The 24778-nt window shown below is 38.4% G+C and overlaps 1 protein-coding gene across 2 annotated transcripts; it reads right to left on the reverse strand.

Moving 5' to 3' along the window:
• Nucleotides 1-1289: 1289 nt before the first annotated feature.
• On the reverse strand, nt 1290-24575 carry LOC135474670 (lisH domain-containing protein ARMC9-like). 2 transcript variants are annotated; one of them, XM_064754210.1, is made up of 26 exons: nt 24554-24571; nt 22964-23053; nt 22477-22547; nt 22047-22175; nt 21250-21414; nt 20514-20669; nt 19965-20057; nt 19276-19294; nt 18968-19059; nt 18310-18384; nt 17707-17831; nt 15691-15808; nt 14991-15089; nt 14650-14740; nt 13414-13537; nt 12946-13085; nt 11864-11940; nt 10973-11047; nt 10396-10486; nt 8991-9043; nt 8226-8360; nt 7088-7182; nt 5950-6146; nt 5410-5494; nt 4997-5145; nt 1290-3152 (listed from the first exon to the last, which is right to left on the reverse strand). In XM_064754210.1, exons 4-26 carry the CDS (start codon nt 22056-22058, stop codon nt 3082-3084), a joined length of 2337 nt encoding a protein of 778 aa, XP_064610280.1. In that variant the 5' UTR covers nt 22059-22175; nt 22477-22547; nt 22964-23053; nt 24554-24571; the 3' UTR covers nt 1290-3081. The 2 variants fall into 2 exon arrangements, with proteins under 2 accessions (XP_064610280.1, XP_064610279.1); XM_064754209.1 differs by lacking the exon at nt 22477-22547 and having other exon boundaries at nt 24554-24575.
• Between the last annotated feature and the right edge of the window lie 203 nt (nt 24576-24778).

The following is a 24778-nucleotide window of genomic DNA, read 5'->3' on the forward strand; positions in this document are numbered from 1 at the left end:
TTTATCGCTCCGTTTCCGATGAACATGTTTCATTCAATGGGATCCCACTTCTCACAGCAGAGGGAGGATAAATTGACATTTTTGTAGTCTCTGCAAAAGATTTAAATTGTAGGTCTATTTTCTTCCTCAAGATGGCATTGCACCAGTGACACTGCCATAAGCAAACGAACATAAACCTAAGCCGCGCAGAATTCGGTGTGTTCTAAATAATCCTTGTCGACCAAAGTTGTGTACCGTTGTTGATAGAGGGATAAGTGGCCAGAATGACATACCCGTGGAAGTGTGAAAGGGCGACAGTGAAAAATAATATAAGTGAATGTGCTGTTTTTGTGTATGATATTTAGCCTTTAAAAGCGTCCACATGTATCACTGTATTCTAAACTCATTGTGTACATAGGATCATATTACAAGTGTTTTTGTATTTGTTCCATATGCTTTTCATGTCGTTTTATATCAAGGATTGTATAAGTTTGAACGTGCCATAAAATACTTTTTATTATAGTGTTCTGCCAACGTCACCTTAGTTAGGGTGACATATGTTATATGATTCGTTATAATGTAACAACTACCACGACCATTTAGACAGAATGTCGTGTTCAAATGGTCGACAGGATTGCGACCTTAAAGTTAACTTGTACATAAATAACACGGCTTAACATGAGTCTATTACTATTAAACATGCTATGTAAGAACATTCTGTACATTTGTTATATTTGCACAACTTTATCACGAATTCGATGTAGGCCTACATAAGGTATTTCGGTTCAAAAGTAATCTTTTAACAGCAAACTTGGTATGGGACACGTGCTTGTTTAATTTTGACCTCTGCATACACATGTGCAAGATCAGGGGTATCCTTAGATCCTTTCCTTCTTGTGCCCCAACTGTGCTGAGAGTCGTGATGGCAACATGCAGTTGACGGCCCTCGTTGGCCAACTTTGTCTTACATGAAGTCCATCGAAAATTACTTACCTTCCACCAATTTGGCGTATCAAATGAGCTCACTCGGCAGGGGTAAAGACTGTGTATGTCAAATGTCGTAGAGGGGAACTCTACCTGTCTAAATGTTGTGTTTCACAGTGAAAATGACTACCATCGAAAAGTAAAATATTCTTGTCTGTGACGTTAATCATTCATCAAATAACTACAAAAAACAAATCTCCTGATTTAATCATCGGGACAGAAAAATTACTTGAAACCACATTTCCAAAGGTTTCAATCCAGGAAAATTCCACATAGGTGTTCTAGCACATACGCAGCAAAAGTAACACAAATTTTATATGTACTATGTTTTAATAAATTAATTCTTTACATTTACAGCATGTATAACAGTATGCTCTTTTTTCACAAACGTCACAACAGTTATGAAAAAAAAAACATGTAAAAAGGTACTAAAATGGACGGGAATTTGGTATCACTGTTACAATAATGAACTCGAGTTTTTTCTGACGAATTCTGACACTAAGGATTCCACTTCTTCCCGCATAAAGACAAATTATCCTCCTGAAAACTATCTGTTCAATTTATATAAGGCGCAGAACAGCTATGAACGTTACCAACTTCATACGGACAAAACTCTGGAAAATACAACGCTCTTAAGTCCAAAGATCACATTAAACTAGTTTGAATGTGCCATCAGTTTACATGTAAGCTGGGTTAACTGAAATGTGCTGCATTAAAAATTGAGAGCTCCTTCCCATTATTCCTGTTTTTAGATTGTGACTTGTCATGTTTAACGTACAATCCAGTGAAAACAGTACACACAGTAAACCTTGTAGTCAGGTTACTGGGCGCACACTCAACCTCATTCAAAATATCACTGACGTCAGATCACATTTACTACTCCTGGACAAGCTTAGATTTTCTCTGTCTGAATTTGACATGCAAGGCATTTATGTGTTGCGAAGTCCATGTATATCCACATGCAGATGCTCTAAGGTAAAAACAGTGATAAACTTGTATATAAACTCCATACATGTTGAGACTAATTGTGAACAGCTGGAATTGAATACGTAATGTTACGGTCTAATATGCATCAACCCATGTTAAGGGCATTTATACCCATATCTGGTACATGTTAAGGTTCTAAACAAGACACTGAGGACTGAGGACCTCTAAATATCTGCTTTGTGCACAGTTAAGCCAGTGACAGTCTCATAGCTGGGCCCACATTTATCAAACCTCTTAAGACTTAAGTCAAAAATTCAAACACAGCTACAATTAAAATGTTGTGCCCCAGGAAAATTTGTACACTGATTCTTTACTGAAGAACAATGTACGAACAGCAATTAAAGTTCTTTCCTCTTCTGACATGGGCTGTTGTAGCACTTAATAAATAAGCCCAGGAGGCATTAATGTTCTCTCTGCCGAAGATATCCCCAAGGTAACTCCGCTGTGCCCCTTACACAAATAAGCCCTTTACTTAACGATAAAGGGAAGATACAGTAAATGCATGTAAGAAATCACAGCATTAAATATGCCCAACAAAAACAGAATTACACAATAATTTTTCATACACACTTGACAACTTGGTTCCTCGAATGTACCTGTAAGTACCCATCCCATTTTACTGATTTGCAGCGAACATTTTAAACCACTCTGGTTCCTTGAACATTAGGACATACGCAGGTCTGTCTTGGATAGTTCATAAGAAATCATGTCCTCAAGATAAAATATTTCCTGGATGAATTTCCTGTAAAATTAACAGCAAATTGAAACACTAATGGCCCAGGTTGAAACGTAATCATGTCCACTGAGGATTTGTATCCCAAATTTGGAAGCACTCAAATGTTTTTGAAAAATCTTGTCTACAAGTAGCATGAACATTTGACACCCAGATGAAAAGGTGCAAATGATGTACCCATGAGAAGAAAAATCTGACTTTTGCTTAAATCACAAAGGGTGCGCCATTTTGTAGGAAAACTTGCAACAAAATCACTAACAGTGCATAAACATGCAGGTGAGCATTGTCTTTATACTGAAAGGGCTGCCTGTTACAGCATTACAAAAATGCCTTCATCTGCTTAGTCCTTGAACAAGATTTAATTTGACTGGCTGGAATTTGCTATGTTTTTACATTACTTATTTGCTTGGCGTCTGCGGTTTGGAAGAAGGGCGGCTGCTTGTTGACTCTTTTCGTGGAGTTCCTGTAGCTGGAGAAAAACAAAACATCAAATTTAAATAAAATACCATAAATAATAATAAAAAGAACTACATATAATTAACTTCAATGCACAATTCTGACATTACAAAGTTGAGAAAACAGAACAAAGCCATTAGGATGTCTGCTATCCTAAGGAGAGACCTTCCTTACACAGTATGTGCAGACATTACAGGCCTTGAAGTCACCCAAGCCCAGGCCTGAAAAGCTATATGTATATGAAGACTTCATTGGCCTGCATTTAGGTCTCTGTTCACTCCAGAGGGCCATCTGAACAGCAGTGATCACTCTGCTGTACTGCAAGTACATGTACAATGTATTTTATTTGTTTATTTCATTGGTGTTTTACGCCGTACTCAAGAATATTTCACTTAAACAACGGCGGCCAGCATCATGGTGGGAAGAAACTGGGCAGAGCCCGGGGGAAACCCGTAACAGGTTGCTGGCAGACCTTCCCACATATGGCAGGAGAGAAAGCCAGCATGAGCTGGACTTGAACTCACAGCGACGGCATTTGTGAGAGGCTCATGGGTCATTACGCTGCAATACCGCGCTAACCAACTGATCCACGGAGGCCCCCCATGTACACAGTTTTTCTCCAGCTTATCACCAGACTGTCCTATAGTTCGCACATCTGAGCAATTTGACCTAAAACCTTGTCCATGATTAAGTCACTAATCCTGCCTGATTCTGAGACTTCTATTGATCTTTAATGATGCTTTAAAATGTTGCCTGGATGCTATGATAGGGTGACATGCTAAGTTTCAATACCAAAAGTACTGTTTTAAGAAAATTGCACTTTGTTGGGTGAATTTATTTAATTTTAACACTGTAATATACAAGGAAAAGAACAAGGAATCAAATGAAGAACACTGCAATACAAGCTTCAATAACAGTACACCTCAATCAAGGAAAACCATTCACATAGTCAGATAGAATATAAATGATAGGAAAGAACACATAAAAAAACACAGATAAAACAGTTACACTCCCATTTTGCAATCATGTCATGCATTTCCATTTATCATATTCACAAGATTGGACATAACCAACGGATTGTCCTGGGAAACAACTAGCCCTTGTCAAATGTGGTTACAAGTTCTAAGAGAGACGCCTTGCAACATACAACTGTAGAGTAGCATCTCCTGCACGATGCCCAGTTTTCTTTCATCCATAAACAAAATATTTAAGAGCACAGCATAAAACACCAATTTACTATAAAAGATACATACACATAAACATATGAACCCTGCTACAATGATTCAAGGATAATTGACATCTGAGACAAGGTTTATAATGCCAAAGCTGAGTAAAAGAAACATAGTGTGGAATTAAACTGGAACTCCCTCCCACTGGGCCTTTGCTACCCTTCACACCCTGACGAAGATATGAAAGCAAAACACCCTTAATCCACACATTAGAGAAATCTTCATTCCACAAGACTCACCGAAAGTCAACGCCACATGGCTGTATGATAAATAAAATTTTGACAAGCCATCAAGAAAGCTGCTTATTAAGTCTGAATATTCTGATCAAAGACCAGACGACATAGAAAAACAAATGCTGAAATTAGCATATTTGTGAGGTAAAAAAGCTAAGTGTAAGAATGGTAAAACTCATATTCCTCAACCATTCTTCATATAATGCAGAACTTATATGGCCGAATTTAGGTCATCAAAACTACTCTCAGAATGAAAAAAACCAAGATCATAAAGACTATTCCAATATCTTTGTTCATATGTAGAAAAGACTGAGAAATAAGGGTATACCAAGTTCCTTTTTCTGTTTGGTATTATGTTTAAGTCTGATGACAGATTCCGGTAGTAAGATTCTTACTTGAAGTTCTGCCGGCAGAGCTTGGTCTAGGTCCTGATTCAGAATACTTGGGTTGTGGAGTCTCTCGACTTGATGGTCTTTTCCCGCTTACATCTGGAGTACGGGGTATACGAGGACGGGACCCAAATGCTGATTCATACTCCTTTACACTGAATACAAATAATGTGAAAAGTGAGAACATCTGGTTGACTCATAATAAAACAGTACAAAATTACAGCCTTCTCATCAAACTCCATTGACAGATTCTCTTCTTTTTTATTTTGAATGTTGTTGCAGCAGGGAAAACAGAACCCATATCAAATTCTTTGGCTCCTACACTGATTTAGTACATTACGTGTATATCTGCATGTGACATAAACACGTGTATAACAGCATGTGAACGTGCCTAGATAAGGGCATGATCTATTACTCACTCCACATCAGGGCCTAACTTCTCCAGAGCTCTCTTGGATGGCTGGTTGTGTTGTTTGCTGATCTGGCTGCCTGATCTGGAAAGACCTGAAATAAATAACCTACAAATCACACTCAAAAAAAAATCACAAATCCAAAAATTGTTTTCAGCAGTTTTACAGGTTAAACATTCAAATAATATCTGAATAATACTTGAGTGTTTCACTGCTAAACTGATGTTTACATTTATATTAAAATGTGATGTTTACATTTATAGCTGGAATGACATTTGGTCACAATTCCCATGTCTTTAAATACCAGCCAATGAACAAAGCGGCCAATAACAGCACCATGAAAACCGCATCAAAGTCCTTGACTTTACCAGAACATCTCGTATTAACAATACTGGAGTATAATCACTTCTCCCAAACCTGTCATCAAGCATGATGATAGAACAACATCCTAGTTTGTGTTTCTGTTTAGTCAGCAATTTATTTTTCCACAAGATGTTTTTACTAAGTGAACTAATCATGCAAGCCCTAAAAGGAAGATCAACTGCTTACTCTGGGTACTAGCGGCTTGCTGGTCTCGATCCTGAGTAGATGGCCTACTACGAGGCCTAACTTTGGCCACGCCATCCTGAGAAGCTGGGCGACTGCCGCTTCGTGTGGGGGGTCGTGCTAGAGCATTCTGAGAAGTGGGTCGGCTTAACGCTGGATTCGTTCTGCTGGCAGGGCGTGAATCGGGCTGGGGAACACCTCTACAATTATACCAGTCATTTAGGTTGTCACTTTAAATCTTTAATTTGTATCTTGTGCAACAGTCAAAATTTATTTATTTATTTATTTCATTGCTGTTTTACATCACACTATACACCATATTTCACTTACGTGATGGCGGCCAGCATTAATGTGGGAGGAAACTGGGCAGAGCCCTATGGAAAGTCATGACCACCTGCAGGTTGCTGGCTGACTTTCCCATGTATGTCCTGAGAAGAAGCCAGCATGAGGTGAACTTGAACTCACAGCGACCACATTGGTGGCAGGCTCCTTTGTCATTGGCATGCTACCCCCCCTGGCCTCCAATAATCAGGATGAATTGTACACATATGCAGCAAAGGTTAAAAAGATTCATAAAACACTTGGTTTTAATGCTTCAGTCAAATACACAACCATGTCAACCAATACAAACAGGTGGCGACATAATGACGAGTGATCAAGGACGAATTGGTGAATTGTGCATCATCCCTTCAGAATCTTTTTCCACATTTCCTATGTTTTTTCTGAATTCCACATCTGTCAGTTCACTGGCTTACAGACCCAAAGCACACAGGAAATGTACAAACAAAAAGTGGATGAATTCTGCCTCAAACTGTAACATTTGAATATTTATACGAATGGTGCTTCTCTGAAGAACATGTCCCACATGAGGTAAGGCAGCTATTACAGCTAACATACTACATATGATTTTATTTCAAATGGTCGCTGGAGCTACATATATAATGTACATATACATGCATGCATGTATTTGTACTACTTCAGTCCTGATCTTACTGGTCTTTCCCAAACTACGAGATTTTTCATGCTCTAAAAGAGGACACCGAATTAACACATTTTATAAAAACCTTAAAACAAAGACTGCTGTGGAATGGGATCAGGTAGAGAAAGATAAAGTGACAACAACGACAGATGAAAAAGTTACCTGGGCTGATTAGACATCATCAAGGTGTCCAGTTTACGATGACCAGGGGTGACCGGTCGCTGTAGGGGTTCATTCCGAGCTCCTACATGGTCATTCTGCAGCATACAAATAAACACACCAAGTAATAATTATCAATCCAACAACAACACTAGCTATCTGTCCTGTATGCCAATAGTAGACACCATGTATCTATATAATGTTGTTCAATATTGTCTTACACCTTTGGACATGCACCTAAAAGCATCAAAAGGGTATCAAGACTCTCAAACCACTACATGTACCTGTTGGCTCACTTTAATAGGGGGCACTGATGGCATGTATTGTCTTTTTGAAGATACATGTACATATAAGAGTTAAATACCTATAAATAGTCCAGTATGTATTATTTCAGCTTATTTCAGTATTCAGTCAGCTTGAATTCCTCACACCTGTTATTTCATTAATTTGAAAAAAAAGTAAGCCTGGGAGAAGATGAAGGTTCTGGATGTGGCCAAGGTTAAAATGAATGAATGAACGACTGCTCTTTTATCTAGTGCTGCTTCACTGAGATGTCTTACCAAAGGCAAGTAAGCCGCCTCACTCAAGCCATTATACTGATACGGGTCAACCAGTTGTTGCACTATCCCCTTCATGCTGAATGCCAAGCAAGGAAGTTGCAACTTTCTCTTTTAAATTCTTAGGTGTGACTCGACCCAAGACTGACCCTGGACCAACCGCTCCTGAAGCAGATGCTACCGGGGCTGGTCATTTTTGTTGAGAGGCATAAATATTTAAAAACTATGGTGGGCTTAATGAGCCATACTGACGGTATGGCAATCAGTTTCACTGAGGTGCAATCAGTTTCATTTCTGTGTGTCTTTAACTTGTATAGTCTAAGTAACATGATTTAAAAAATTTTGAAAAGTAAAGTATTAATTTCACAGTTTGCAAAAACTTACTTTTTCATACAATCTTTCTTTTTTATTGTTTTTTTGCAGGTCATGGGTTGCCTGGGTTACAAGCCATATTAAAAGTGACAAGATTTACAAGAGAGGTGACAAATTATTTTACAAGTTTGATGAAAGCAGATACTGGTCTTTTGGTGAAAGTGGTGATACAGACTAACACCAGGATAAATGAGGCTAAATATTTTACTGACCCGTTTTCGTTTAGTGTGTCCATGGGACTGGCTGATAAACTCTGTCGTCAGCAGTTTTTCTCCGCTCAACTCTCCAGGCTGTGCCACAAGCAGCTCATCTTTGTCCAAATCAGCCTCCATAGCATCTTGGTCCTCCTGAAAATTTCAATCCATTTAGATTTTCCAAAACATACGAAAAATATACAGTTTTACAAAAATGTAAAAATGTGGGCTGACACAGGCATGTGCTGTGAGCTGATACAGGCAATGTGCTGTGAGCTGACACAGACATGTGCTGTGGGCTGACACAGGCAACGTGCTGTGAGCTAACACAGACATGTGCTGTGGGCTGACACAGGCAATGTGCTGTGAGCTGACACAGACATGTGCTGTGGGCTGACACAGACATGTGCTGTGAGCTGATACAGGCAATGTGCTGTGGGCTGACACAGACATGTGCTGTGAGCTGATACAGGCAATGTGCTGTGAGCTGATACAGACATGTGCTGTGAACTGACAGAGGCAATGTGCTGTGGGCTGACACAGACATGTGCTGTGAGCTGACACAGGCAATGTGCTGTGAGCTGACACAGGCAATGTGCTGTGAGCTGACACAGACATGTGCTGTGGGCTGACACAGGCAATGTGCTGTGAGCTGATACAGGCAATGTGCTGTGAGCTGACACGAGCAATGTGCTGTGAGCTGATACAGGTAATGTGCTGTGAGCTGACACGAGCAATGTGCTGTGGGCTGATACAGGCAATGTGCTGTGAGCTGATACAGACCTCATCTTCATCCTCCTCTTCGTCATCAGATTCCGCATCATCCACCTGCTCCTCTGCAAACACAACCAGAACACAGTTTTAGGCACATCTTTTAAACTGATGCTTTATGTCATGCTCTGCATCTGGCTGTTCCTGTAGAACCATGGCATTCATATATGCTTAAACCCTAGTTATAATGTGTGTATGTATGCTTTGTTTTTATCAGCGAACTTAACAATTTTTCAGTCATAGGAGTTGTGTGCATATACTGTGTCTACTTGTGGCAGTCCATTCTGCCAAATTTCTGTTGCCACTGAAGTATCATGCCGACACCAGACATGACACCCTGCTCACTCACATTCTGCTGACATCGCGTCGACCAATACTATTTTCTTTTGCTCTAACCTCTTAGTGCTGAGCACACTGTGTCTTTATGACCCAGCCCGGGTTGGATCCTAGGTCTCCCTACTTTGAGGCTGACACTCTAACCAATAGGCCACCAAAGCATTCTGTATTTGTTATATTTGCTGATATTTACAATGGAGCTGTTTGATGAGCACTCACCTTAACTGAGCCGTTTAATGATGAACACTTAGCCAGACTGAGGTGTTTAAAGATGAACACTCACCTGAATTGAGCTGTTTAATGATGAGCCTTCACCTTATTTGTGCTGTTGGATGATAAATCCTCACCTAAAATGAGCTATTCAATGACGAGCCCTCACCTGAAATGAGCTGTTTGATGATGAACACTCACCTGAAATGAGCTGTTTGATGATGTATACTCACCTAAAATGAGCTGTTCAATGACGAGCCCTCACCTGAAATAAGCTGTTTGATGATGAACTCACCTGAAATGAGCTGTTTGATGATGAGCCTTCACCTTAATTGTGCTGTTGGATGATAAATCCTCTCCTAAAATGAGCTCTTCAATGATGAGCTCTCACCTGAAATGAGCTGTTTGATGATGAACACTCACCTGAAATGAGCTGTTTGATGATGTACACTCACCTAAAATGAGCTGTTCAATGATGAGCCCTCACCTGAAATGAGCTGTTTGATGATGAACACTCACCTGAAATGAGCTGTTTGATGATGTATACTCACCTAAAATGAGCTGTTCAATGACGAGCCCTCACCTGAAATGAGCTGTTTGATGATGAACACTCACCTAAAATGAGCTGTTCAATGACGAGCCCTCACCTGAAATGAGATATCTGATGGTGTACACTCACCTGAATTGAGCTTTTTGATGATGAGCACTCACCTGAATTGAGCTGTTCAATGATAAGCCCTCACCTGAAATGAGCTGTTTGATGATGTATACTCACCTAAAATGAGCTGTTCAATGACGAGCCCTCACCTGAAATGAGCTGTTTGATGATCAACACTCACCTGAAATGAGCTGTTTGATGATCAACACTCACCTGAATTGAGCTGTTTGATGATGAACTCTATTTGTCTGTTCATGTCAGGTTGGTCATCCTTAATGAAACACTTTAAAATTTCCTCCATGCCCTACACAACAGACAGAAATTCTGAGATACAGAAAAATTCAAACCTATAAGGGTTCTCCACACGCATTCGAATATACCATTACTGTTTGATTTATTTGATTGGTGTTTTACACCATACTTAAAGAATATTTATTTAAAAGACTGGGCCAGCATTATGGTGGGAGGAAACTGTGCAGAGCCCAGGGCAAATCATTGTTGCTTGACAAGGCTACATGCATCTTTTTGAGGACAACAGTAGATGCAGACAATAAACAAACACTTTGATAGGGAATATAATACAAAGGTGCTGTTTACCTGGTTGCAAACCCCAACAAGTACCTTGTTTTGGGGTTTGGCAGCAAATATGTCTCACAGGTCAAAATTTCCATGGTAATATCCATAAATGAGCAGTAGATCATAAGCACTTAAACATCTGGACAAAAATACATTCATTAGGAGCTAATGAGAAACTAAACAGGAAAAGTAAGCCATGAAGAATGCCACTTACCATTGCCTTGGCCTCTTCTCTAATGGACGGAATGGCCAAAATGCTGTACAATGCTCCATTTACATACGGACGAATCTACAACAAAGAATATCTTACATATGTGACAGATATACAGCACAGCCCAATCTTAACCATATATCTTATAATCTCTATAATACAGATGTGGTGCATAATTCACGTGACCCTACAGCCATAATGGTCAGCCCACTTGCATTGTTTCCGTTGGTTTTAATCAGCCATGAGTTTTCACATGAATAAAGTTCCTGAATAAAACAAACATATTGTTGTAAGTGCTGCAAATTTTACAAAGTATCTTTCTTATTGCAACTTACCCTGCCCACTTATGCAATCTCTGGGTAAGTTTCACCATTTTACTGGTAAATTCCATAGACATGGCTGCATCTAAAATCACCTCTTTGGGCATACATAATTATGTTATTAAACAATTCAGTAAACAAACCCATGGGTATTGGCCATGTGGCTTCTTTAGAGGTTTGTGTATGGAGGTTTGAATGAAAAATGATGTAATCTGCCAATGTCTCCTCTACTGAATACACTCAGTACATGTCACTGTGTAGTGTAATTCTTCCACCTTTTCACATATTTGCAAGGCGTTTACTCAAGCATATTCTGAAGGCATTATTCTGTGTAGGCTGATAAAATTATACTTTTTGTGAATCCCTGAAACTGGCCAAACCAATCAATGTAGTTTTGCCTCCAAGATCATATTAAAAATGTTCATAAATTGCACTGAACGTTGCACATTCATGCGCAAAAAGGTTACGGAATTAGAGTACGTGTGCTGTTCATATTCATAAGATAGGTATTGCTGCATTGTTTGGACATTATGTTAGTGTAAACAAATTCCTAGTGCCTCGGATGCCCCCTTACCTCTTGGTTGTCATGGCCTAACAAATCACTTAGCACCTTGAGGGTTTGGTTTGCTATGGACACACACATCTTCTTTCCTGTGGAACAGCCAGATGTAGAGCATTAAAGCTTTGTCTCAGAACACACAAAACTGCAGGAAACAGGTCATATTAAGGGAAGAACAGAGACATATTCTGGACGTACATGAGAACATGGAATGAGGTTTGCATGACCCTTGGGTTTCTTTTTGTTTGCTTTTTCTTTTTAAATAAAAATCCTAGGTAGACTATTGAAGGATTTAAGAGCATGTTCATCCTTACAGCAATCAGTTTTACAGGAGCTGGACACCACAAAATGCCTATCAAAAAAACCGGCGATGAATATGACCAGTCCGCTTAATACCTTATGGGACAAGAGATGGTGAAACTGAAGAAAATGTTTGCATTCAACCCAGCAATGATCCCTTTGTTTAACAATTATTTCAACAGTATGGCGTTTACATTACGATGGTGTCTCTTTGTACTGTGTCAGTCACAATGCGGACATATTGACAAATGTGTCATCATTGACATGACTGGAACTGGAACAAAAACCCATATCTCCTGGACCACGTTGTTCAAAATTGTGTTATTGGTAAAGCCTCATAATAACTTTGGTATGCACTTGATCATTCTTATATTAGGCGATTCTATTATTAATAATAATCTTCAACTAATTGTTAGTTGTGATGTTATTTGACTATTTGACAGATGACACTAAATCAACGTTTAATGGCGAAACTTCCAAAACCAGCTTAATTTGTCCAACAGATTTGTGGCAGATATAATACCACAGAAAATCTACTCAAAATCTCCACAAGCAGCACCAGTGACTTCTTACCTTTTTCTGATAGATTTATATCTCAGCTCTTTACTTAAAACCATTTTACTCCACATCGGCTAATCTAATGGACAGTTTTTGAGAGAAGAGAGTGATTTAATTTAACTCAACTAGAGTGTTTTAACCTCAATAAAAAGGCAGAGATTCATCAGACTAGCCAAGAAATATGTGATTTAATTGCAGAGTGGCCTAAGGGGGGACAACTGTGTGAGCCTTGCACAAACCTGCTGTCCGGAGGCAGAGATTCATCAGAAGAGCCACAGAGTACTCCAGAGTGTAGTCTGAGAGAGCATCATTGTCCTCAAGGATTCTCACTAGCCATTCCACCACGCCCTCCTCTATCATAGCTGATTGCAGGTTACGCCTTAAACACAGCATTACATCCACTCATTCACTGACTGACAGACACCATACTCTTCAAATGACTAAGACATAAACAATTATACACGTTTGTTTTATTAACCATGATTTCACAAACATAGAATTATCATTTACCTGTCCTGCAGAAATAGTCTGCTTCAAGTCTTGTTCCTTTAATTAGTTTCCTAATTGCAATACCTGATAATTTTACAGAAAGTGTTCAGTTACAAGAATTGAGGCTTAGTGTTCACAGATCATAAGAAAAGGACCCTAATCTAATGAATTCTTAACACAAAAAAAATCTTTGGTCAAAGTTGAAAGCACAAGGCTACCTGAGGCTGAGTTTCTGTAAGGCACCAAGAATATTTTCATTGGTCAGAGGGTCATTCTCCTTCTGTCGCAGGTTTGTCATCAAATCTCTCAGCAGGTCAGTGCTGTGGGACAGATACCCTCTGCCTGTGGAAAACACAACACACATGGATGATCAAATCCTTTATACGGTTCTGTCGGCATAAATGGCATGTGGTAAAAGTGTCAAAGTCACTCTAAAGCTGAGAAGACATGCTTGTGCAACTGACAGATTTCCTGACCTCAGCGATGAAAACATTTTTCGGTACAGAGGCTATTTAAACAAACCAGTTTAAATCATCACACTAATAATTCACACTATTTACTTTTTTCCTTACATGTATGCTCTTAACATATCACTATACCGGTATATTATAACATGACATAAACAGAGAAAGATGCCATACTCTCTTCAAAATTATTCTCCATTCCTGTACTCCAATGTACACTGATCAGTGTGTACAACCACAGACACAGCTGATCTCACTGTTCTAATTACAGACACACGTCGCAAATCATTCTGGTAGAAAAAGTGTCATGATATTTAAAAACTGGAACTATTACCTACTGAACTACCCACATCTGCAGAACCAAAAACTCAGTATGCCTCAGTACCAAAGACAGTCCAGTGAGATGAGGTTCAATAATCAGTTTCAACAAGAACATGAGAAATAATTTTCCATAATTTCTCAGAAATGCATTGTCTATTTTGTTTTGTAACATTAGCCTAGTGGTCAACTGGACAAAGTAAAAATATGTGAGCTACCTTATGATGCACTGGCATATTTCTCTCTGTTCACATGTATGTGTTTTTGATGTACATGTGTATGTATCAACACATATGCTTGGGTTTGATATCGTGCTTAAATGAGGTGTGTGTACATATACTGTGTCTTCTTGTGGCAAGAAGAGTCCACGCTGCTAAAAAGCTGCCGCCATTGAAGTATTATGCCGAAGACACCAGAGATGACACCCCACTTAGTCACATTATACTGCCAACAGGTCAACCTCTTAGTACTGAGCACCAAGCAAGGCAACAACCAGTACCATTTTTAGTCTTTGGTATGACCTGACCTGGTCCCGCATCACCCTACCATATTTAATCACCAACGCATATTTAATCACAGTTTACACAAACCATTTAAGACGGGAACAACATCATTTCATACAACAACGGGAATAATTCATGAAAAAAACTATCAGACTCATAAGTTACTTACCTGAACAAAGGGAGGCAACTGTGTTGAGGAGACGAGCACTGTACTGCTTAATAACTGTGTCTTCTGATCTCAAACATTCTAAGATGGTCTCCTGAATCAAAGAAACATGAACATTAAAAGTGTCTTAAACAACACCAATTGAAAGTCAAAGTTACACATTTCACTGGATATACATGTATCAATACAGGACTTTGATTACTGAAACCATACGCACTTGCTCAAACACTTAACAGTTGTTTCTATTTATCTATTTAAAGTTAATGTACAAAAGAAACAGAGAAAGTGAGACAGACATGTAAATATATCTACTACAGCCATGTAGTGCTCTTGGTTGTGGTTACCCTGTGTTGACCGGCCTGAGCACAGCCCAGGATATCATTATGGATGTAAGCTGTGATGATTCCATCCCTCTGATCCCCTGGAGAGGAATGAGTCAGTCTCTGTAACACACATAGTATAGGCAATGGTAAGCAACAGCTCAACAGCAAGGCTGGCTTTGTGTTTATCATTTCTGCATTTCTTTGTGTCATTACCTTTTTCTTTTCTCATTGTAAAATCTGTCATACAGTAACAAATTACAATTTCACAAATAAGACTGAAGTCAAGTTCAAGGACTGAAGAAAAAGAGTAAACCATTGCATGCACCAAAAGAAAACACACAACCCAATTAGATTGTACAATGGCAGCCAGTTTTACAAGTTCAGGAAACCGGAGTTCCCAGAGTACGTCATGAATCTTTGGAGAAACAATCAACCAAATGCAAAACTAACAACAAAAAAAATGTGACTATTGCATTTGGTGCACATAAAATGTAGGGGGCTAAATGAGAAGCAAACCAGAAATACATGTATGTACAATTCTGTGTACACGTTTCTCTGTCACATTTTCAGATTACTGATCATTAGGTTAGGCTTTGTCACACTTAAAATATCATACACGTCAGTTTAGGTATGTTTAATTAGTTTGGATGGCACCTAGAGTCACCTGCCTCCTCTCCTCCTATGAAATGATCAGGCGCAAAAACATAGCTACACAACCTACCCATCTCAAGGCTTGTAATATGAAGCCTTTCTGTCGTACTGCTGCAGTGCTCAGAGCTTGTTTGATTTTCTCGTAGTCTAAAGCTGGGAATGGATCACTCATTTCACCCTGACCATGTCTGTAACAACAGAACAACAAGAAATGTAAAATTTTGTGCCTTCAGGGAATACTGTAAAGTACTTTTTATTCACTGGAATTTATTTTCGCGGATTTTCTCCTAAAACATGTTTGTGGGAATTAAAAGAATACTTAATATGGCCGAAATTATTCAAGCACGTCAAACAGATATCATCATGGGTGGCTTTAATCCTCCTTTGTTTCTCGTGGTGTTGCTAATCCTCGTGATCTGGATCAGAGATTAAGACAATGGGGGATGGGTTATCATTATGTAAGAAGATTACTTTCATGCCTACCGTGAGCAGTATTCAAACAGGTGTCACTCCTTTTCACTGAAGACTACTTTTAAACACCTGACAAATTATTGACCTGTCACCTCTTGATCAGATCAACACAAAACATATGAATTCCCCATTAATGGCGTCAGGCACTCATTCTTTATCAAGCAACACGGTAAGTTTTGCATTGTTTTCAGTTTTAATCATCCTCTGCTGCAGGTCAGAAACCACAAACATTTCCATAGCTGTCAAACGTCCATAGTGTAGTTGTACACACTTCACAGTTTGTTAGAAGCTCACTCAATCAACACAAAACATATGAATTCCCCATTATCGGCACTAGGCACTCATTCTTTATTAAGCAACACTGTAAGTTTTGCATTGTTTTCAGTTTTAATCATCCTCTGTAGCAGGTCAGAAACTGCAAACATTGCCGTAGCTGTTAAACGGCCATAATGTTGTTGAACATACTTCTCAGTTTATTAGAAGCTCACTCATTGGACCACAGGAGAGACACAGTCAATGGGATAGTGTGTATAAGAGCGACATTCATCAGAAGCCAGCACGTACTGGTATCTACTTTTCTTTCACTTTACTGCCATAGCAAAGATTGATAAAACTAAAGACGAATAAACTCCCACTTTTATACCACCAAGCCTTAACACCTGAGTTTGTACATATTTAAACCATAATTTCCCTTTCCTGCTGTTTAACAATTCAGCGGGCCCGTCAGGCTTTCTTAGCACAACTCCCGTCACCCTAGCAAAGATTTCACTTCATTATTACTACTACCTGTAGGATATGATTCAATATTGGATATTTTTTTGTTGGAATTAGTTTTCATGGTAAATTATGACCTCAAAATCAACGAAAATTATTGCCAAGCGAAAATTAAGTAGTTCACAATAACTGACCATCAATACTATGACATTAATATTGAGTCACCTTGTAAACTTTTGGAATTTTGCTGTATAGACTGGGCTTCCCGGTTTCATGTATATTTTGTTTTGAGCAGATATTCAATGAACAGACCATAAGCAAAAAACCGCAAGTGTGATTTGCACACTTAAATTCATTTTCTTTCATCAGGTGTGCTTTACTAGTACACCTATACCTTGTTTGGATGGGAGTGTGATACGACACCTAAAATTCGAAGGCCTGCACCCTGAGGATTTCACTACACTGGTCATATGCTCATCTGCACTTCTCCCTGGCTTAACTGTGCCCTACAGCTTTACAGCTACCTGCAATGTAACCGAATAGCTTTGTGCTCTGACCTCAAGGGTTTACCTCCTGATGGGCAAATTTTTGCAGTTTAATAGGTGGTAGTGAAAGTAATAAGTGTCTAATAATGATGACATTATCATTCAATATTTCAATCACCTCAGATAATAAAATATGAAGAATAAAACTCCTTCCTAAAGTTCATGAAAAATGCATATTCTGCAATGTTTCTAGCAAAGAAATATCTAGTATTTGCAGTAAAGGGTTGAAATCCCGACACAATGGGACCTCAGCTAGTGACTGTAACAATGTTCATTTAACATGGGGGAAAATGTACTAAATGGAATACATATGAATAGTCTGTAGGAATGGTCAGAGTTATCTCCCTTGCACTCACTGTGATGGCATGACAGAGGCTCTCAGAACATCTCCCGCAGTGCCTGGACGGGTTAGATCCACTGACTGTCGCATGTGATTGTTGAACAGACGGCTACAGATCATCTGGAGATCCTCGGGGGTGATCTATAGGAAAACAAATACCATGAGTTGAGGTAATGGGGCATCCCTTGCAAAATAGTTGGTTATGTCAAAAAGCTGGCTGGTAATTAATTGGCATGTACACTAATTCCAATATGTAGTAAATGGAGGCCTTTTTAACCAACAAAGCTTCTTAGAAGGTCAGCTCACACTGTAGGGATATCACAACTATCTGAGACATATGTTAAACGATAACCCTCCAAAATTCTTGCAACATTTTTTCATACTTCATGATTATTTACCCCTTCACATGCAAGATTTATATTCTTTATTTATTTGATTGGTTTTACACCATACTCAAAACTATTCAACCTATACCACTGCGGCCAACATTAGGGTGGGAGGAAACAGACAGAGAGTGGGGGGAATCCCATGACCATCCGCAGACTGCCGCTAGAGGGGAAGCCAGCATGAGCTGCCAGATTACAAGATCAAAGTAACCTTCAGGAAGAGTAACACTTACAGGTTTGCCTTGTATGGTAGCTTCCAGGGCATCTACCAGGTCAGCTGTAATGCCTATCAGGTTGTGGTAATCTGCCTACAACAACAACAGAATGCTGAATCACTTCAATGAGAAACATTCTATCTCAATTACCTCAGATTTCCACATAGTACTAAATTTAAAAACATCTTGAATGTGGTGTTTGAATGACAGAAATATATTGCTTTGGGTCTTCTCATATACTGCGTCCAAAACTTTTTTTCCTACTGTAAATCTTCAAGCTTTTCAACCACAAAAGCACATTTTTTAATGGAATTTATGCACCCAATTATGAAAATGCTGCTTCTAATGATTTGTTTGTGTCATAAAAGATGCAAGCTTCATGTAACTGTGCAAATTATTTCTCTACACCACACGCTTCTTTCAAAATATTTAAAAATATCGGTTGCAGAGGCAGTTGAAAAGGTTGAAGAATTACGGTATCTACAGAACAAATTTTAACATTATGTACATGTACAGTATTAAAATGTGTGAAAATGTCAAGATCAACCCAGTTAACCCAGCTTAACCATAAATGATGTGGCAGTAGAGGCGCTAGGGCTATGTAAGACCTTCAACACCGATGACATTAAACACCATCACTGGCATATCATAGCATGTGATCTTCATCATCCTTTACCTGAACTTTATTATGCCGTTTCATGTAGGTGGCAGTTTTCCGTTCAGAATCCATCATTTTCTGTTGGGCCTGAAGTAACTGGGAACGACTTTCTGAAAACAATGATTGGTTACTTGAGTTACAACAGTCGTCTACAAATAGCCATAATGGTTATGAAACATGTCAACTACAAGTTTATACCATATACCATACCAAGAAGGTCTGAGAATGAAAATGTACAAGTAGCTTCATTCCTAACTGAGTTCAATAGTTGGTTGTGTTTATTTTTACGATTTCAACCCATAAATGTGATACTAAAGGTAACATACCTGCTCCACCACCACCTTTCTGAGATAAATGTCAAGGAATCAAATACAAGGTTTGTGTTCTAACTTAAGTGCATGAAAACAAATATAAAATAATGAGAAAAAAAGTCGTAAGTATGGCAGGCATGTAAGTCTCCATGTTATTCTTATATCCGGTCACTCTCTATGAAAACAACTGCAATGTCATGGACAGTTCAGCACAACCACTCATGGCTCATATCCGAGATATCTGGCAGACATCTTACACAACAATGCTGTTTCTAGTCTTATGACATTTACCAACTGAATGAATCACAATAAATGTGGCAACATGGCAGCAACCTGTTTTCAGCATCCGTCCTACTATCGTGTAATATTGGTTAAACATTAGTTTGCCAAAGGCATTAGATATGAAAACTGCATTTACATTCATTCTGGTTAGTGTTTTATGTTGTACCCAAGATTATAACCAACTATGGTTTATCCATGCAGGGAATCAGTGTGACATATTCACTGAAATTAAGGAGGAGTGGTTAGTGTTGATTTTGAGCTGCTTGCAATGAACTTTCCAAAAAAACCTTCATCAGTTTTTAAATATTCCAATTAGTCTCTTCTGTGCAGAAAACTGCAGTTTCACAAAAACCAAGGTTCCTTTTGGGGACACAGTATCCTGTACTTATATACAAAGCCAACCAGTTCAAGTCAAAGGATACATAAAGTTCAAACAGCCTGGGCTGTGGAGCAGACTTAAGGGCCAACGTTAGGAACTTCTCCAGTCTTGTTTTGAGATCCGACACCCAAAAGACCTAAAGACATTAAAAGCACAATCACACTATTGATGCTTTTCAAAATACGGATAGAGGTTTAGACAATTGTGTATTGTATGCTAAGGCATAGTTATTTCTTCATGAAAAGTAGAATAAAAATGTTTAGACATTTCCAATTTGAATCAAGCGGTATACACATGTAGATGCATAAAGACAGGTTTGGCTATTCAGCATTAAGTAATACATAGAGTGAAAATTCACAGTGTATTAGTTTGTTAACAGATCTACCATTGTAACAAAACTTTGAAACTTTCTAGTGACAATAGTTTCACACTATTATAAATGGAAGCCATTCCTACAAAGAACCCTTAGCAAATATAACTATTAAAGCTGTCTTAATACATATGTACTCATAAAGCTTTGTGTATAAAGATTCTGGATATAAAGAAAATATTTTTATACAGTGAACTGTTAAATGTGGAAGGAAGAATCTACCGTAAACAACTCCTTGTAGGAAGGGTGAGATTTCGGGTTAGGCACAAAGGGTAGGGCGTAGAAAGGAAGGAACTCTGTGGTCTGACTCAGGGTAGAGCCTCTTGTCTCCAGGAAGGACTTGAACTCCAACATGGCAGCGTCTGTTTCTGATGGGTCCTGTCAACAAGTAGGCCACTTTGCAGTATTATATATGCAAGAATGACTGTTTCAACATTTTGTGATACCACACTGTTTTCATATCTGACAACAATGTGAACAGTTTGTATGTATATGTTATCATTAGTTATCATAAATTTCTCTCCATGCCCTATGTTGTCATGCATATTTACTTGCATAAATTGTCGCAGATTCGTTATGCAAGAATACACCAGGATCTTGTTTAAATAAACACAGCAGTTCTTCAAAGTGAATGTTTTAGTACATATAAAGGTTGACAATGTGAAACAATGTATTTCCATACAGATTCGTATAGTTTTGCTTTACAGGACTTCTGGTTAGAATTGGATTCACTCCTGTTGCTATGATCTCAAGTACAACTCATGCTTTCTCTCCAGTCAAACGCACATGTAGGAAGGTATTCCAGCAACCTGGGGATGGCTGTGGGTTTGTCACGGGCTTTGCCCGGCTTCCTCCCACAATAATGCTGGCTGCTGTTGTATGAGTGAAATATTTTTGAGTTCGAGAATCACTCCAATCAAATAAATAAATAAATACTTTGAAATAACTTTGATCTCACCTGAGATCCCTTCCTCATAGGGGATGTTGCAAAATAAATGTTGAGGTAAAACTCTAGTTTCTGCGCTACAGAGTCATTGTCTCTGACATTTGGGGGTACAAACTCATTCCACAGCTCAAAGAATTGTTTTCTTTCCCCAATATGAAAATGATGAAACATGGAATTCTGAAAATGAAAATAATAAAATCTTTCAGGAAGCATCATTTTTATACCAGGTGCAAATCACAAACCTTTGGCAAGTTACTGATATATCTTTCAACCAATGACACACAAACTTCAACAATCTATGGGTGGAAAGCAAACATATTAGACTGTACATACAGTCACCTACATGTGTGCCGCAAGAACATCGAGAGGTTGTGGATCTAAGATATTCCCTGTCCTAGGCCAGGGTTGAAAAAGCACATTGTGTGTTAGCTGCTTGGGGGTAGTACATTTTGGCCCTACCATAACAAGGTTAAGTCCACCATTCCCTTAGCAAAATGATAACAAGATTTCAAAATATTTTCATAATTTAACTTTTTAACTGTAAAGATTTTATTTCAAGGAAAATGTTTTTTTTTTCTTTTTCTTTTAACCCTAATAGATAATACACAACACCAGTAAAGATTCCATATTTGAGGAACTATAAAAGGAAATTGGAGATAAGAGATAGCCCATACTACCATACTACAAAACATTATGGAGAGGAAATGACACTGAGTTCAAAACTGCTAGTATGATACCAATAGTCACAAGACACAGGATAATTTATGAAGTGAAGCACCATTCAGGACTCAGCAAAAAAGTGTTATTACTTGAATTTCCATCAACTTGGCATCTCCCTTGGCCAGTCCTTCTGGACCGACTGACACAGGTTTGCCCTTCTCTTGACATTCTCTCTCAAATGAGTCCAATGTTCTTTCAAAGCTGCTGAAGTCCAAGTACTAAAACAGAATAAAAGAATACCAAAAAATGCAACAGCACAAGGGAAAATCTGTCAGTATTTACTTTCAGTACATTACTTCTAAAAATCTCTGTTATCAACTGCAGTAGGGGCACTTTAGTTTCAAAGTCAAAATTGCTTTCACTCATCCAGTTTTTTACTTGGATAATTAATTTGCTTTAAATAACAGAGCTTTATTAAATGTGTGAAAACCAAGTAGCTACATACATGTACTGCTATGAAGAATCAATGGTGAATGATTAACACTGGAGAAGGTTTACAGGAAGAAAGAAACTACATACACATTGAAGTTTTCACTTGGAAAAAGGTAATTGCCTCTTCCATGTATGTCAAAATACTGTTGAACTGAAAACTAGCGAACACACATACATTTACTTGTTAACTGCAGAATCAGGTTACTCTCACTCAAGCAATGCAGTTGCAAGTATCACAGAAAGAAACAGTGCCAAATGTGTAGCATTTATGGCCCTATCAGGAAAATTTACTGCTGTTCACATGTGCACAAAGCTTGTCTAGTTAAAGCAGTCTAATGGTGGCAAGACTACCATCTGATATGGTATAGGCTCAGAAGTGCGATAAAATTTGCCTGATTCAGTTTTTCTGTTTTTGCAATATTGAACACATGCATAACAAGGATAAAGGTGGTCTGCTAAATGTGAAAATACCAATGGTCTGGTGGATAGGCAACATAATTGCGTCAGAATACGATAATCCATGCGTCAGTACAAATGCATATTTATTTCTAAGTGAAATCTTTAAAACACTTACCTCTTTCACTATGCCATTGAGTTCCCCCTCAAAAGCTACCACAGACAAGGTTCCAGACATGTTGATAGCTGCCCTGCATTACATCATTCACTGAAAACAAAAATGGAGAAACAATACATCCAATAATGCTTTAATATACATTATACTGGCAGATTCTAGATCTAGGTCTGCAACCATGCATTATACGTAGTACTTTTAGCACGGAATATCCAAAGTTTACAAGAACTTTCTTACTGCCTGGAGGAAACCATAAGGCCACTGGAGAAAAGAACCACCTTTACTCGGTTATAAGCAGTTTATTTCATTATATGTGGTCTTACAGAAAAGAACTTTCTAAAGAACATTTTATATGTTACTGCCAAACAACCACATAGGGCAGGTCAAAGGACATGTATATACATGTGTATACAGTATGCCAATATTGTAAATTCCAACAAAAACATGATGACAGTTTTGATCTATTAAAGACTAGTTACAGGATCAAGATTTCAACTTGGATTTTTTATTCCATTCCTAGAAGAGACAAGAAAATTAACATCAACTCAAAAATGTAATCCAAAATACAGAAGCTAACTGGGAAAGTCTGTCAAATGCCTCGCAGCAAAACCTTAATGCTCCTTTATTGAGGGATCAAATATTCCTTTCCCAATTCATCATGATGATGTCAAATTATGGACAGTATGACTACAACAGAAACTGAACCATTGCAACATTGTAGACAATACATTTTTGACGCAACAATTGCTCAAGGTCCTGCTTCAAACTAGAACTACCGCAGGGGATGCTGCCTCCCGATTAGTAATATGAGGTTTTTTTTTTTGGTGACATCATTCTGGTGAAAACACTCCCACACAAAAACTGCCTGTTGACAGTCCTGGTGAATGATTCAGTGAGAAGACACTGAGGAGATCACAAACAACACTCAGTATTAATTTATTTCTTTCATTTGTGTCTATAGATGTGCTCAAGAATTTTTACTCAAAGGACAGGTTTGTAGGGGGATGAAAATCAGAGTGCGTGAAGTAAACCACTGACCTTTGCCAGGTATATATATCTGACAGATCTTTTGACAGCTGAAGCAACAACAGCAGATTTGAACATGCAACTACATTGGTCAAGGGTATGATGGTCCCACTGAGCCAGTGCTTTAAAAATGTGAGACTGTGAGACCCCACAAAAGACAAGATCCACATCAGCGCTTGTAAAACTTTAAAAGTCTGAATGAAAAACAAAAAAAAGAATCCATACACATCACGTGTGGATAAGGTGTGCGCTATTTGGAACCAGTATTGTTGCATTCGGCCTACTTCACCAGCTCTCATTAGCTAAGAGATCACTCTTTTGGTTTTTCTACAAGAGACACTGTGTGAGAGTTACATGCTGGTTTACATGTGAAACAACAACAACACCATAAGTTGTGTTTCTCTCACTTTACTTCCATGAGCTAGCTACTCGTTACAAAAAATCAAGGGAAAGAAGACAAAAGCTGCTAACCCTTGTAAATTTAAAGGTGTCATCTTGAAATATATGCAAGGATAGGAAAGATTTTCATTTAAACAGATGAACTGTCACATTGCAATTATTTCTTACCTTCCGCTATTTTCCCTGTTGCCAGTAACATCCGGTAAACAATAGTTCAGCAGAAAAAATATTGTAATCGATGCTAACCTTAGCGGATTTATTATTGTGCGCTGTTATAAAATTATTCTGGAATGATTTCTGATTATGTATGTTCTAACAGCAATAGTTTCTTGTTTTAAATGACTAAGACGTGTATTTTATTATACCTTGACAAGTGACATATTTATTGAAAAA

Source organism: Liolophura sinensis, chromosome 9 (genome assembly GCF_032854445.1).
Source record: "Liolophura sinensis isolate JHLJ2023 chromosome 9, CUHK_Ljap_v2, whole genome shotgun sequence".
Lineage (NCBI taxonomy): Eukaryota > Metazoa > Mollusca > Polyplacophora > Chitonida > Chitonidae > Liolophura > Liolophura sinensis.

Excerpts from the sequence above, each read along its gene's own strand:
- LOC135474670 (XM_064754209.1), bottom strand. The coding sequence starts at position 23,023 with ATGTCTGGAACCTTGTCTGTGGTAGCTTTTGAGGGGGAACTCAATGGC. Across the intron at positions 15,809-17,706 it reads GCCTCTGTCATGCCATCACA|ACATGGTCAGGGTGAAATGA; the intron begins GTGAGTGCAAGG and ends CTGTTGTTACAG. Across the intron at positions 11,048-11,863 it reads TAGGCCATGACAACCAAGAG|ATTCGTCCGTATGTAAATGG; the intron begins GTAAGGGGGCAT and ends TCTTTGTTGTAG.